Source organism: Myxocyprinus asiaticus, chromosome 15 (genome assembly GCF_019703515.2).
Source record: "Myxocyprinus asiaticus isolate MX2 ecotype Aquarium Trade chromosome 15, UBuf_Myxa_2, whole genome shotgun sequence".
NCBI lineage: Eukaryota > Metazoa > Chordata > Actinopteri > Cypriniformes > Catostomidae > Myxocyprinus > Myxocyprinus asiaticus.
Window position 1 is genome coordinate 1030542 of NC_059358.1, and position 11959 is coordinate 1042500.

The window sequence follows — 11959 nt, forward strand, 5'->3', positions numbered from 1 at the left end:
CATATATTAATGTGTAAACTTAATAAATAAACAGTGTGAGGTTTGTGTCTGAACATGGCATCTGTGAGATTGTCTCAGACTGTATGGAGCCCAGGGCTGGTCAAAGATTTCTGTGCATCCTCCATCTGATGAGCTTGAAGAACAGCCACTGCTTCATTCACCTGAACACACACACACACAACATTATGAACACAAATGAAGATTTTTAGAAGAATATTTCAGCTCTGTTGGTCCATACAATGCAAGAGAATGTTGACCAGAACTTTGAAGCACATAAAGGCAGCATAAAAGTAATCTCCGGTGGTTTAATCCATGTCTTCAGAAGCGATATGATAGGTGTGGGAGACACAGATAAATATTTAAGTCCTTTTTTACTATAAATCTACTTTAAAACATGCACGTTTACGAGAGTTCTTCTGTTTTTTAGCGATTTGCATTCTTCATGCATATCGCCAACTACTGGTCTGTTGTGCAGATATGATTTATTTTTTGCTTTGCTTTATCCCTCCCTTTTTTTTCCTCCTCCCTGCCCAGTAGGTGGTGATATGCGCGAAGAATGTGAATCGCTAAAACACGCATAAAAGGGCTGGTCTAAAGTATAGATTTATAGTAAAAAAAAAGGACTTCAATATTGATTTGTTTCTCACCCACACCTATCATATCACTTCTGAAGACATGGATTAAACCACTGGAGTCATATGGATTACTTTTATGCTGCCTTTATGTGCTTTTTTGAGCTTCAAAGTTCTGGTCACCATTCACTTGCGTTGTATGGACCTACAGAGCTGAAATATTCTTCTAAAAATCTTCATTTGTGTTCTGCAGAAGAAAGTAAGTCATACACATCTGGGATGACATGAGGGTGAGTAAATGATGAGAGAATTTTCATTTTTGGGTCAACTGTCCCCATCCCTTTAATAATATTGAAAATCTATAATCTTGACTCATGACAGGGCATTAGAATGGAACCGACCTTTAAGCGTAGAGATTCAGGCGACTGCAGCAGGTGATGCAGCTCAGAATCATTTGTCTCTAACAGCATTCCAGTGATTTTACTCGCCTGCGGCCCCACCATCTCCTGGATGAGCGGGAACAGACTGTGACCTGCAGTCAGGAGTGAAAGGCCAGTTCAAATAACTCCTGCTATACCATGAGATGCATGTAGAAATAAACTTTGTAATGACAATACTAACACAAACTCTAACAAGAACTACTGCACTCATTAATCTGGCTTCATTTGGGGCAAATTTAAAGGGATAGTTCACCCCAAAAATGGCATTTATTCACCATCATGTTATGCTAAACTCACACAAAAGGACAGGCAGATTGTTAGTCTCAGTCACTATTCACTTTCACTGTATGGAAAAAGATGCAATGAAAGTGAACAGTGACTGAGGTTATCAATGCCTATGACATTCTGCTTAAAATCTTTTTCACTGATATATGTCAGGTAATTTAATGCATGCTATTCCAAAAGACATATCAATTATGCAACCCACAGAATGAACGTTACTTTGACTACATTTTTGCAAACTGACATTTACGTGCCGTGTTCTAGGTTTCGGTGCAGTTTCCTTGTGAAATGAACACTAGAGGCGCTACAACATCTGTGCGTTTAATTCACTTTCACACAAATCACCAGTACAACCGCTCATTGTGACTTTTTAAACACAATTTTTTTGCACTATTACTCACACTGCAATGTTATGATATCGAAACACTTTTACTCTGATGCACCATTTGAAACACGACACATTTTAACACTTGTATTACAGACTCACCTACACTGACACATGCATTCCAACATGATTCGTTTTTGTGATAGCTCACCTGATAGAGTGTTGGAATTTCGCAGTAGCGGATTTTGGCATGGGCAACACCACGAGGCACCCACACAGACAACACCCCCCCCCCCCCCCCGGTTAACAACTTTGGGGGCGTGTTGAAGCGGGTTTCGCACACAGTGCCCTACAAGCTAGAACTGCCACTGAACTTTCAACTTGGAAGATCACAATTCGAGCCCAGCGAAACATGCTAGCTAGCACGTGAGACGAAAGTGTCATAGAAGCAGCACGAAATGACATGGTTGCTTCAGAAAATGTACTTTTCGTGTCACATTTTGTTTTAGGACACTATCAGTTAGGTTTAGGTTAAAGTTTTAGGTAAGGAAATTATGTTTTACTCATTAAAACCTCCATCTAAAATTCATGGTAAAAACCTCGTCTGATTCCGACACCATTTCACTCACTTTTGGCGCCCCCTGCTGGACATTTCACTGGGGAACTGCAGCGAAATTGGCAATAAAGCACGTAATTTCATTTTGCAAAAATGTTGCCATGGTCACGTATTATTCATGAGATCAGGCTGCGATTATGGCCCTTTTAAGGGGATTAAACAAAGATAAAAAGATTCAAAAGAGCAACAAGCCACAATAATACAGGAATAAACTCACCCAGCATCTGCTTGTGGTGTTCGTGAGAGGATGACGTCAGAGACTCCTGCTCTTGAATGTTGACATCAGGCTGAGGGAGAACACATATAAGACAAGAACCACTTTATTTTTAAACACTGTGTGGCTTTATTCACACTGCACATAAATACAGCTGTTTTTTAAAATCAATCTTTAGGACTGTGTCAGAAAAAATGGATTGTTTGTGCCCGTCTCAACAAATGTAAACAATAATAACAAAGTACAGTTTGCTAAACTGTGTAAGGGATTGAGTGGATTCTGTGTCATGTGACCTGCACTGTGTCCCATTGCTGCGGCGGAGTGTCCATGAACTTGCGACGGTTGCGGACATCAGGTGTGACTTTATACTGTGTTTCTCCGTTCACTGAAGTCACTGTTATGACTGCACCTGTACTGTCCGGCCAGGGAGAAAAGACAAAAGAAACACACCCATCAGAAACTCTGTCGATCATGTGAATATGTCTGTGTAGATGATTCATCACGGCGGGTTCTTCTCTCACCTGTGCTCTGAGAATGCATCACAGAAGGCATCTGGGGTGTCTGTCGAGCACTCACAGTGGACTGAACCGCCATCGGCATGGTTTGGATATCTGTAGTTGAGACGGAAAATAACGTGAGAGCCAGCCAGGTTTAATGTCCCTGATAATCAATCACAAGACCTCAATACATCTTAGTCTTCTCAAGTCATTCGATAGCTTTGTGTTAGAAACAGACACACATTTAAGTTATAAATACTGTCTAAATATATTGTCAAATAAGTGTTCATAAAGTTCAGTAATTCTGTGTGCTAATCTGCTTATTAAATTGTGTTATACTGTACCGTACATACCCGACACAGTGTTAGGGAGTAGATGAGTAAAAGTATTGACTCTTTAAATTTTACTACGTTTTTTATTAGCGTAACAGTAGCTCAGTTATTTTTACAATAGTGTAGCTTCTCCAGTAACAAGCAACATTTTCCAACAAGTAGCACTCACTCAGAATAATACTTTGGCTTATTTGTAAGATTTACTCTTTTTAAATTCATTACAAACACACACCTAAACCATCCTCTCTTTCTCATCTCTGTGAAATCCGAATCATTTAAGTGAATCGGTTCCTTTGGACAGTTATGAATAAATGATTCACTTTTATATTTAGCTTTGGGAACTCCAATTCATTTTAGTGAGTCGGTTCGTTCAGACACTTCATGTAAATGAACTAGTTCACATAATGATTCACTAATTCATCTGAGTCGCGTGCAACCTTAAAGGGACTTTGCTGTCCATTTTTAAGCGAAATTTTTATTTAATTGCTGCTGTTTATCACTTTATTTCGATTATATAAAATATGGTGTTTTTTCTAATTTTCCTTGTTTATATTTGTGACGAGGAGGAGGGCGTGGCCAGGCCTTAATGATGCACGGTCAGCGCTGAATAAGCTGATCAGCGGGAGAGCGAGATAAAGGGGAGCCGGAGGCGCCAGTTTGAGAGAGAGAGAGAGAGACGCACGCAGCTGCGTTGCATGTGTGTCTGTGTTTGTTTGTTTATATGTTGAGATTCTTATTAAACTTTATTTTTACTGCTCAGCCGGTTCCCGCCTCCTCATTGCCAGTCCTTTATCTGTTACAGTGGTGCCGAAACCCAGGAGGGAGGAGAGATGCCTTGTCGCGGAGTCCTCGCTGCTGCCATCCGCAGCTGCCTGCCTGGGGACGGAGGGGTCGCTGCCAGCCGCCAAGTGCCAGAGGAACAGCTGCCATCCGCTAAAGAAGGGGAGGAGCGGTTCCCTCTGCCAGGGGCTGGAGGACTCGCTGCCGTCCACTGGGGAGGAGCTAGCTGGCATCCGCCAGAGGGCGGGGGAGTGGTTGAGGACCGGGCGACAGCGCATCCAGGAGCCGGCGAGCAAGTTCCTCTCACTCTCTCTCTCTCTCTCTCTCTCTCTCTCTCTCTCTCTCTCTCTCTCTCTGTGTGTGTCTCCACTCGCCCTTTCCCTCTCCCCACGCCTCCCCTCATCTTTCCCCCAGGTTCACAGGAGGCGGGGTGGACCACCGGCTGACAGAATGGCCGGAAGAGATTGGGGGGTGTTGGTCAGACCAGTGGTGCCCCGGCCTGAATCAGGCGGGGGAGGAGTGTGACGAGGAGGAGGGCGTGGCCGGGCCGTGATGATGCATGGCCAGCGCTGAATAAGCTGATCAGCGGGAGAGCGAGATAAAGGGCAGACGGAGGCGCCAGTTTGAGAGAGAGAGAGACGCACGTGCCCGCGTTACATGTGTGTCTGTGTTTGTTTATGTTTGTTTATATGTTGAGTTTCTTATTAAACTTTATGTTTACTGCTCAGCCGGTTCCCGCCTCCTCCTTGCCCATCCTTTATTTGTTACAATATTTAGTATAATATCACCATAAAACCTAATTGCTAGCTCTATGTTTATTTAAAATCTTTTATTATTTATTATAATATATGAAGCTATTTTTTGCATTTAACTTGCACTCAAAAAATTTCAATTTCATAGAATTGAGTAATTTTTAACTTTTTTTTTTTTTTTAAACTGTTATTAATTTAATTTAGTTAAAAATGAATTCAATTTGATGGCATTTTGTTATAATTTATTATATTAAAATTAAAATACATAAATCTTAAAAATAGGCTAAAATATATATATTTTAAGTGATATTTTGCTAACTACTTTTTACTACTTCAAGTACCATGACTTCACTTTAGCTACTTTAAGTAATGAGAAGCTTGTAGCGTGACAATCTACAGCTTCAAAGTAGTCTGCTGCAAAAACATCCATTTAAACAACTTTACAGAGGTCTAACAGAATAATAAATGTCAGTGCTTTTATAAAATTATAATCTTCACATTTCTGCCTTTAAACCCTTTAAAAATTGCCCCCATTGACTTCCATTGTAAGTGTCTCACTGGAACACAGATTTGTGATTTTTTAAAGAAAAGGAGGAACGAGACGAAATTTATTTTTGTGGTAATCAACATTATGACACAAATGCTGTCAATTGAGCTCAACTTGAGTACTAAACCCGGAATATTCCTTTACTAATAATTCCTGTACTCACACTGAGGGCCGATGGCCGGTGTGTCCCATTGAGTGCTGAAGTGAGAATGGGCGATAGGGCCGTAAGGGTAGTATGGAGCGAAACTCTGAATCTGTGAAACAGATTTATGCTCAAAAAAAAATCTGAATTCGTTTTTTAAAAAGTATGTAATTAAGCATGCTATATTGTAACAACTCATCATATGTCATTTATCCATTGTAGGTTCTGACCTGCTGATCCATACAGTATCCAGACGGTGGGTTTGAATGGTAGGGCTCCATGAGCGGGTTTATCATCACATGTTGGTTATGAAAGCTCATTCTCATCATGTATTGGTGGATGAGGTGAGCCTGTCGTTCACTCCTCCGCTGAGCAAGCGAGACGTATATCGGTTTGGATGCAATGATGCATCCGTTCATTTCAGTGATGGCTTTAGTGGCCTCTTCAGGAGACGAGAAACAAACGAATCCAAAACCACGACTGCGGCCGCCATCCATCATCACCTGAACACAAAACGGTTACTGGATTTCTCAAAACAGACCTCTGTATTTTCAGCCAATATTTTAGGCTTTGTCTGGTTACAGTTGTCAATTAAAGGAACATTTCGCCCAAAATGGAACATTCTGTCATTATTTACTCACCCTCATGTTGTAACAAGGCCACGTATCTTTACATTTTTTTTCACGGAACACAAAAGGAGAATTTTTGAAGAATCTTCACATAGCTCTTTTCTACGGAGCCCCATAGAGGACATTTATTTTCTAAAAGGAATTTATTTTCTGAAGTAGTTTTGCGTTCCTTCAAAATAGTTTGTGTTCCCTCCCAATAAGTTCTGCATTCTCACACAATAGTTCTATCCATTGCTTATGAAAAATTAACCATAGCTTTACTCCATTAGCTATAGTTTTATTATCATTGTTTTGGTTTTCCTCTTTAACTACTACAATTATTAAACAAATGTTAAGGTGTAAAAACGGTTACTGTAGTAAAACCATGGTAAAACTCTTCAGAAGGACCACAAAACTTATTGTAAAGGAATGCAAAACTATTTCAGGAACAAAAAGGTCCTCCAAGGGCCTCCGTACTTTTCCAAACAACAACAGTTCATAGTGATCACAATGGTTTGGGTGAGTACATTTTTTAATTCAACAAATTACATTTTTTTGGGTGAACTATCCCGTTAAGAACAAAAACGCAGATTGTATTTTTTTTGAGAAAAATACGATTCATTTGTACCTTCACACTGGTGATGTTGCCGTACGGTGAGAACTCTTTGAGGAGAAGTTCATTGTCCACGCTGTCACTCAGATTTTTGATGTACAGATTCACTCCCTGTAAAGACAATCAAAATACATTAAACATCGTAATGCACCAATTAATCACTGTCTGTCTGTCTGTCTGTGTGACCTGATAGTTTGTGATGCGCTCCTGCTTTGTCTTCTCATATCTGCGCTTCAGTTCTGCATGACGCTCTCGTTTCTTCTGAGCACGACTCACATAGAGCTGCCTGCCGTTCAGCTCCGCCCCGTTCATCTCATCCACTGCCTGTGGAGGGGGCATATTATGTATATAAAGTCAACATGAAATTAAAATGGTTTCATTTACATTCTTAACCCTTAAATGCATGGCAATTTTCTCAAACACTCTTACACATTCTGGTCTTTAGAGACATGGCACTTATATCTATTAAAAATGGATGTACAAAATACCCAGAAAGTGTACATTTTTTTTAAATACTTTCAAGACAATCAGAAAATAATAAATTATATATATTTCGATGTTTTAATTTTCATAAATTAAAGAGATAATGCAACAAATCAGGACAAATCTAGAACAGGATTAATTATTTTCACACTGAAATATCATGAGATGCAACTTTCAGGGGTCCTGGGTATCTCAGCGAGTATTGACACTGACTACCACACTTAAGAGTCGGGAGTTCGAATCCAGGGCGTGCTGAGTGATTCCAGCCAGGTCTCCTAAGCAACCAAATTGGCCCGGTTGCTAGGGAGGGTAGAGTCACATGGGGTAACCTCCTCGTGGTCGCGATTAGTGGTTCTCGCTCTCAATAGGGCGTGTGGTAAGTTGTGTGTGGATCGTGGAGAGTAGCATGAGTCTCCACATGCTGTGAGTCTCCGCGGTGTCATGCACAACGAGTCACGTGATAAGATGCGCGGATTGACGGCCTCAGAAGCGGAGGCAACTGAGACTCGTCCTCCGCCACCCGGATTGAGGCGAGTAACTGCGCCACCACGAGGACCTACTAAGTAGTGGGAATTGAGCATTCCAAATTGGGAGAAAAGGGGATAATAATAAAAAATAAATAAATAAATAAAAATTACAAAAATGAGATGCAACTTTCAAACACATATTGAGCTACAAATAATCTACACATGATGTATACATGATCTACACATGATCTAACTTGCTTAGCCTCTGAAGCTACTGTCATTTAGAGACACTTACACCATCCAATCAGTTCTCAATGGATCATTGGTTGAGCCAGTGTCATTTTGTCCATTTGGTGCCAGTAGTGCTGCAGAAATGATTAATTTCACCTTAAAAAAATAACATTTGATACGACTCTGGTGATTTTACGCACCCTCTTGGCATCACTGTTTTTCTCGAAGTTGACAAAACCGAACCCCTTAGAGTTTCCGCTCTCATCGGTCATGACTCGAACGCTCACGATTGGGCCTAAAATAACAAACACATTTTTTAAAGACAAGAACTTAGTCAACAAAAAGTATTTAAAGGAATATTCCGGGTTCAATCGACAGCATTTGTGTCATAATGTTGATTACCACAAAAATGTATTTCAACTCCCTCCTTTTCTTTAAATGTGTGTTCCAGTGAGACACTTACAATGGAAGTCAATGGGGTCAATTTTTGGAGGTTTTAAAAGTCAGAAATGTGAAGATTATAATTTTATAAAAGCACTTAAAACTCATGTATTATTTGAGCTGTAAAGTTGTTTAAATTATTGTTTTTATGGTCATATTAGGATTTTATGGTTTACGGCATTATATCGTCATGGCAACAAAGTTGTTAAATTGTCTATAACTTTCCACAGATGTGTTTAGTAAGTGATTTTATGACAGTAAAATCATGTTAACACACATATTGTTTATGTCTTGTGTCTATACTTTTGAAACAGTGAGTATTTTAATGTTTACAGATTATTGACCCCATTGACTTCCATTGGTAATCTACTTTATGCCACAAATGCTGTCGATTGAGCTTCACCTGTATTGAACATGGAATATTCCTTTAATATAATTTCTACATTGTCCTCGAAATAAATACTCACCAAATTTGCTAAATGTCTCATTGAACGTTGCATCATTCACATCTGATCCAAAGTTCTTGATGTAAATATTGGTGAACTGTTTGGCTCTCGCCTGCATTTCTGCCTCACGCTCTTTACGAGACTTAAAGTGGCCGACAAACCTTGAATGTGCATCAAAAGAGACTTATGGGATAAACATTCTGAAGCATTATTATCTATAATCCTTACAGTTTATGTCTAACATGCACAAACAAATGTTTTAAAGGGCTCATATAACAAGGAATCATATTTTCTGCAGATCCTTCCGAAAAATCCTGTCTGCATCATTTCATGTATGAAGTGGTCAGCCAGTCAATATAAAGTCTTAAAGGCACAGCAGCAAAAAAAAACATCCTTAGAAAGTTTAAGAGAGCCTTCCAGAAAGGACAAATACCTGTCCCATTTCTTACCAAACACATCCAATCTGCCAAACATCCTTTCAAATGCCACCATCCTGCCCAATTCGGTGAACCATTCTTGAAATGAAGGAGCGCCAGTTGACTTCCATCCTCTGTCTGTCAAGAATAATCTGTCTGCCAATCATTATACTAGTTTGGACCCAACTTTTAGTACATTTGTCACCTAGTTTAACAACAGCCCCATCACCGAATATACATAGTCTGGGGCAGAATGAAATCCGAGTATCTAAAACCTCACAGATAAAATTCTGGACTCTTACCCAGAATTCTCGAACCTTAGCGCAGAACCACAGAGCATGGGCCATGTCTCCATCCTCTGATATCGGCAGCAGATCGGTGTCTTTTAGACCAAGCCTAATCTAGAGGGAGTCCAGTAGAAACGATGCAAAATCTTAAACTGATTAAGGCGTACCCTTGCATCCCTAGACATAGTTTAACATTTTTAAAAAATCTTTCCCACTCCCCTTCCTCCAATACCAAGTTCAAATCACTTTCCCATAACCTCTTAAGAGCTGTTAAGGCCCCGTCATCAAGACTCTGAATCAACGAGGAACAATACACTAATGCTTCATGCCCCTTTCCAAAGGCTTTGAGCACCATACAGAGGGTGTCTTCAGCTTTAGGAGGCTGTGTACTACCACCAAAAATAGGACAAAGTAGATGGCGCAACTGTAAATACCTGAAAAATTGAGACCTAAAAATCCCAAATTGCTGTGTTATATTTTCTAATGATCTCAAAGCTCCATTTTCACAAAGGCAACACCCCTCTCCAACCATTCTTTCCAGAAAAAGGGGGACTTGTTAATACACAATTTGGGGTTCAGCCATATGCTTGAGGAAACATTTAAGCAAGACCGTAACCATGTCTTGAACATTGGGGGGGGGGGGGGGGCACAAAACCATTTTGGGGGTCACGGGTGTTGAGGTCACAAATATAATTGTCCTCTTTGGTCCTTTAATATAGTAAAGGTGCTGAATGCAGTACTTTTCTGAATAAAGGCTTGAAATGTGATAAAGGCCCAAAATGTTATAATTTTTTATTTTAAAAGATACATGTATTTTTAAAGTCTGCATTGTTGATCGAGTGCAGGCAAAATGACCCTCTCACACACTTGATTTAATGAAGGCCATAGCTTGTTATCGGCATGTAAAAGTCCTGTGACCACACTTGGCGTCAATTCTCAGCTTAGCAGGAAAAAGCAGTGCGAAGCCCACCTTCTGTGGCAATTTCTTAGACTCTTTGAAACCGTCCCGCTTTGCTTGTGTCGCTCTAGCAAAGTCCAGAAAAACCATAATGTTGTGGTCCTCCCAGCACAACTTGCCTTTATTTCTCGCTGTTGTAAATTCTTCACATTGTAGAATTATTAGGACAGTTCTACATCCACAGACGTTGCACGTCAGTGAATAGCGCACAGCGCACTGCTACGTTAATAGCGTATTCACAATGCGAGTTATGAAACGGAACTTGCGTAACAGTTAAGCAGTTAACTTTGTTCAAGCATGTTCACAGATTCACACTGTCATCTGTGCGCTCTAAGTCCTTGTGGTGGCGTAGTGACTCACCTCAATCCGGGTTGCGGAGGACGAATCTCAGTTGCCTCCGCATCTGAGACCGTCAGTCCATGCATCTTATCATGTGACACGTTGTGCATGACACCGCGGAGACTCACAGCATGTGGAGGCTCATTTTACTCTCCGTGATCCACGCACAACTCACCACGTGCCCCACTGAGAGCGAGAACCACTAATCGCAACCACAAGAAGGTTACCCCATGTGACTCTACCCTCCCTAGCAACCGGGCCAATTTGGTTGCTTAGGAGACCTGGCTGGAGTCACTCAGCACGCCCTGGATTCTAACTCACGACTCCAGGTGTGATAGTCAGTGTCTTTACTCGCTGAGCTACCCAGGCCCCCGTGTAAGTGGTTTTTAATGTCCCCACAGGCCAGCGATTTCTAATATTTGACATCCTGCCCTCCCAGCACAGTTAGCAAACAAAACTATTACAGTTCTCACCGGTTAATATTGCTTAAAAGGATAATTGTAGCAAAGTATAAGCAGAGCTCGCCTTCAAGCGACCAAACTTCGCATAGCATCACATGACTCCTGAAGTTTAAGCTCGAAATAACAATGGAATTTAGTTTTGATGTTACACTAAATATCAATACAACATCAGGGAATCAAGTTAATCACAACTTACACTATCTGCTCATTGATCAACATGCCGTTTAATCTGTTGATAGCTTTTTCAGCAGCTTCATGGGTCTCGAAGTGCACAAATCCAAAACCTTTAGATCCATTTTCATCGCAAGACACCTGTAGAAGAAGAAATGTCTTTATATCCTGCACTTAATAAGGACATTTAATAAAACAGCAGAACTGCAGCCAAAAGCACATCACTTACTTTGCAGGATAAGATGTTTCCGAAGGATGAGAAGATATCGAGGAGCCCCTCACTGTTGATAGATTTCTCCAGGTTCTTGATAAAGATGTTTCCCACCCCACTCTTCCTCAGCGAAGGGTCTCTCTGACACCACATCACACGCATCGGCTTGCCATTGATCAGGTCAAAGTTCATCGTATCTAAGGCACGCTCAGCTGAAGTACAACAAATATGATGTACATTTGAATCAGGATCAGAATGAGATTTTTTGCCGAGTATGCTTACACATACATATAATTTGTCTTGGTGACAGAAGCTTCCAGTGCACAAA

At 40.6% G+C, this 11959-nt stretch overlaps 1 protein-coding gene across 1 annotated transcript; it reads right to left on the bottom strand.

Moving 5' to 3' along the window:
• Nucleotides 1-13: 13 nt before the first annotated feature.
• On the bottom strand, nt 14-11838 carry LOC127453192 (polyadenylate-binding protein 1A-like). The gene is made up of 12 exons (XM_051719425.1): nt 11650-11838; nt 11446-11561; nt 8810-8949; nt 8102-8196; nt 6907-7044; nt 6736-6831; nt 5730-6002; nt 5521-5611; nt 2971-3060; nt 2743-2858; nt 974-2522; nt 14-161 (listed from the first exon to the last, which is right to left on the bottom strand). Exons 1-11 carry the CDS (start codon nt 11821-11823, stop codon nt 2391-2393), a joined length of 1461 nt encoding a protein of 486 aa, XP_051575385.1. The 5' UTR covers nt 11824-11838; the 3' UTR covers nt 14-161; nt 974-2390.
• Between the last annotated feature and the right edge of the window lie 121 nt (nt 11839-11959).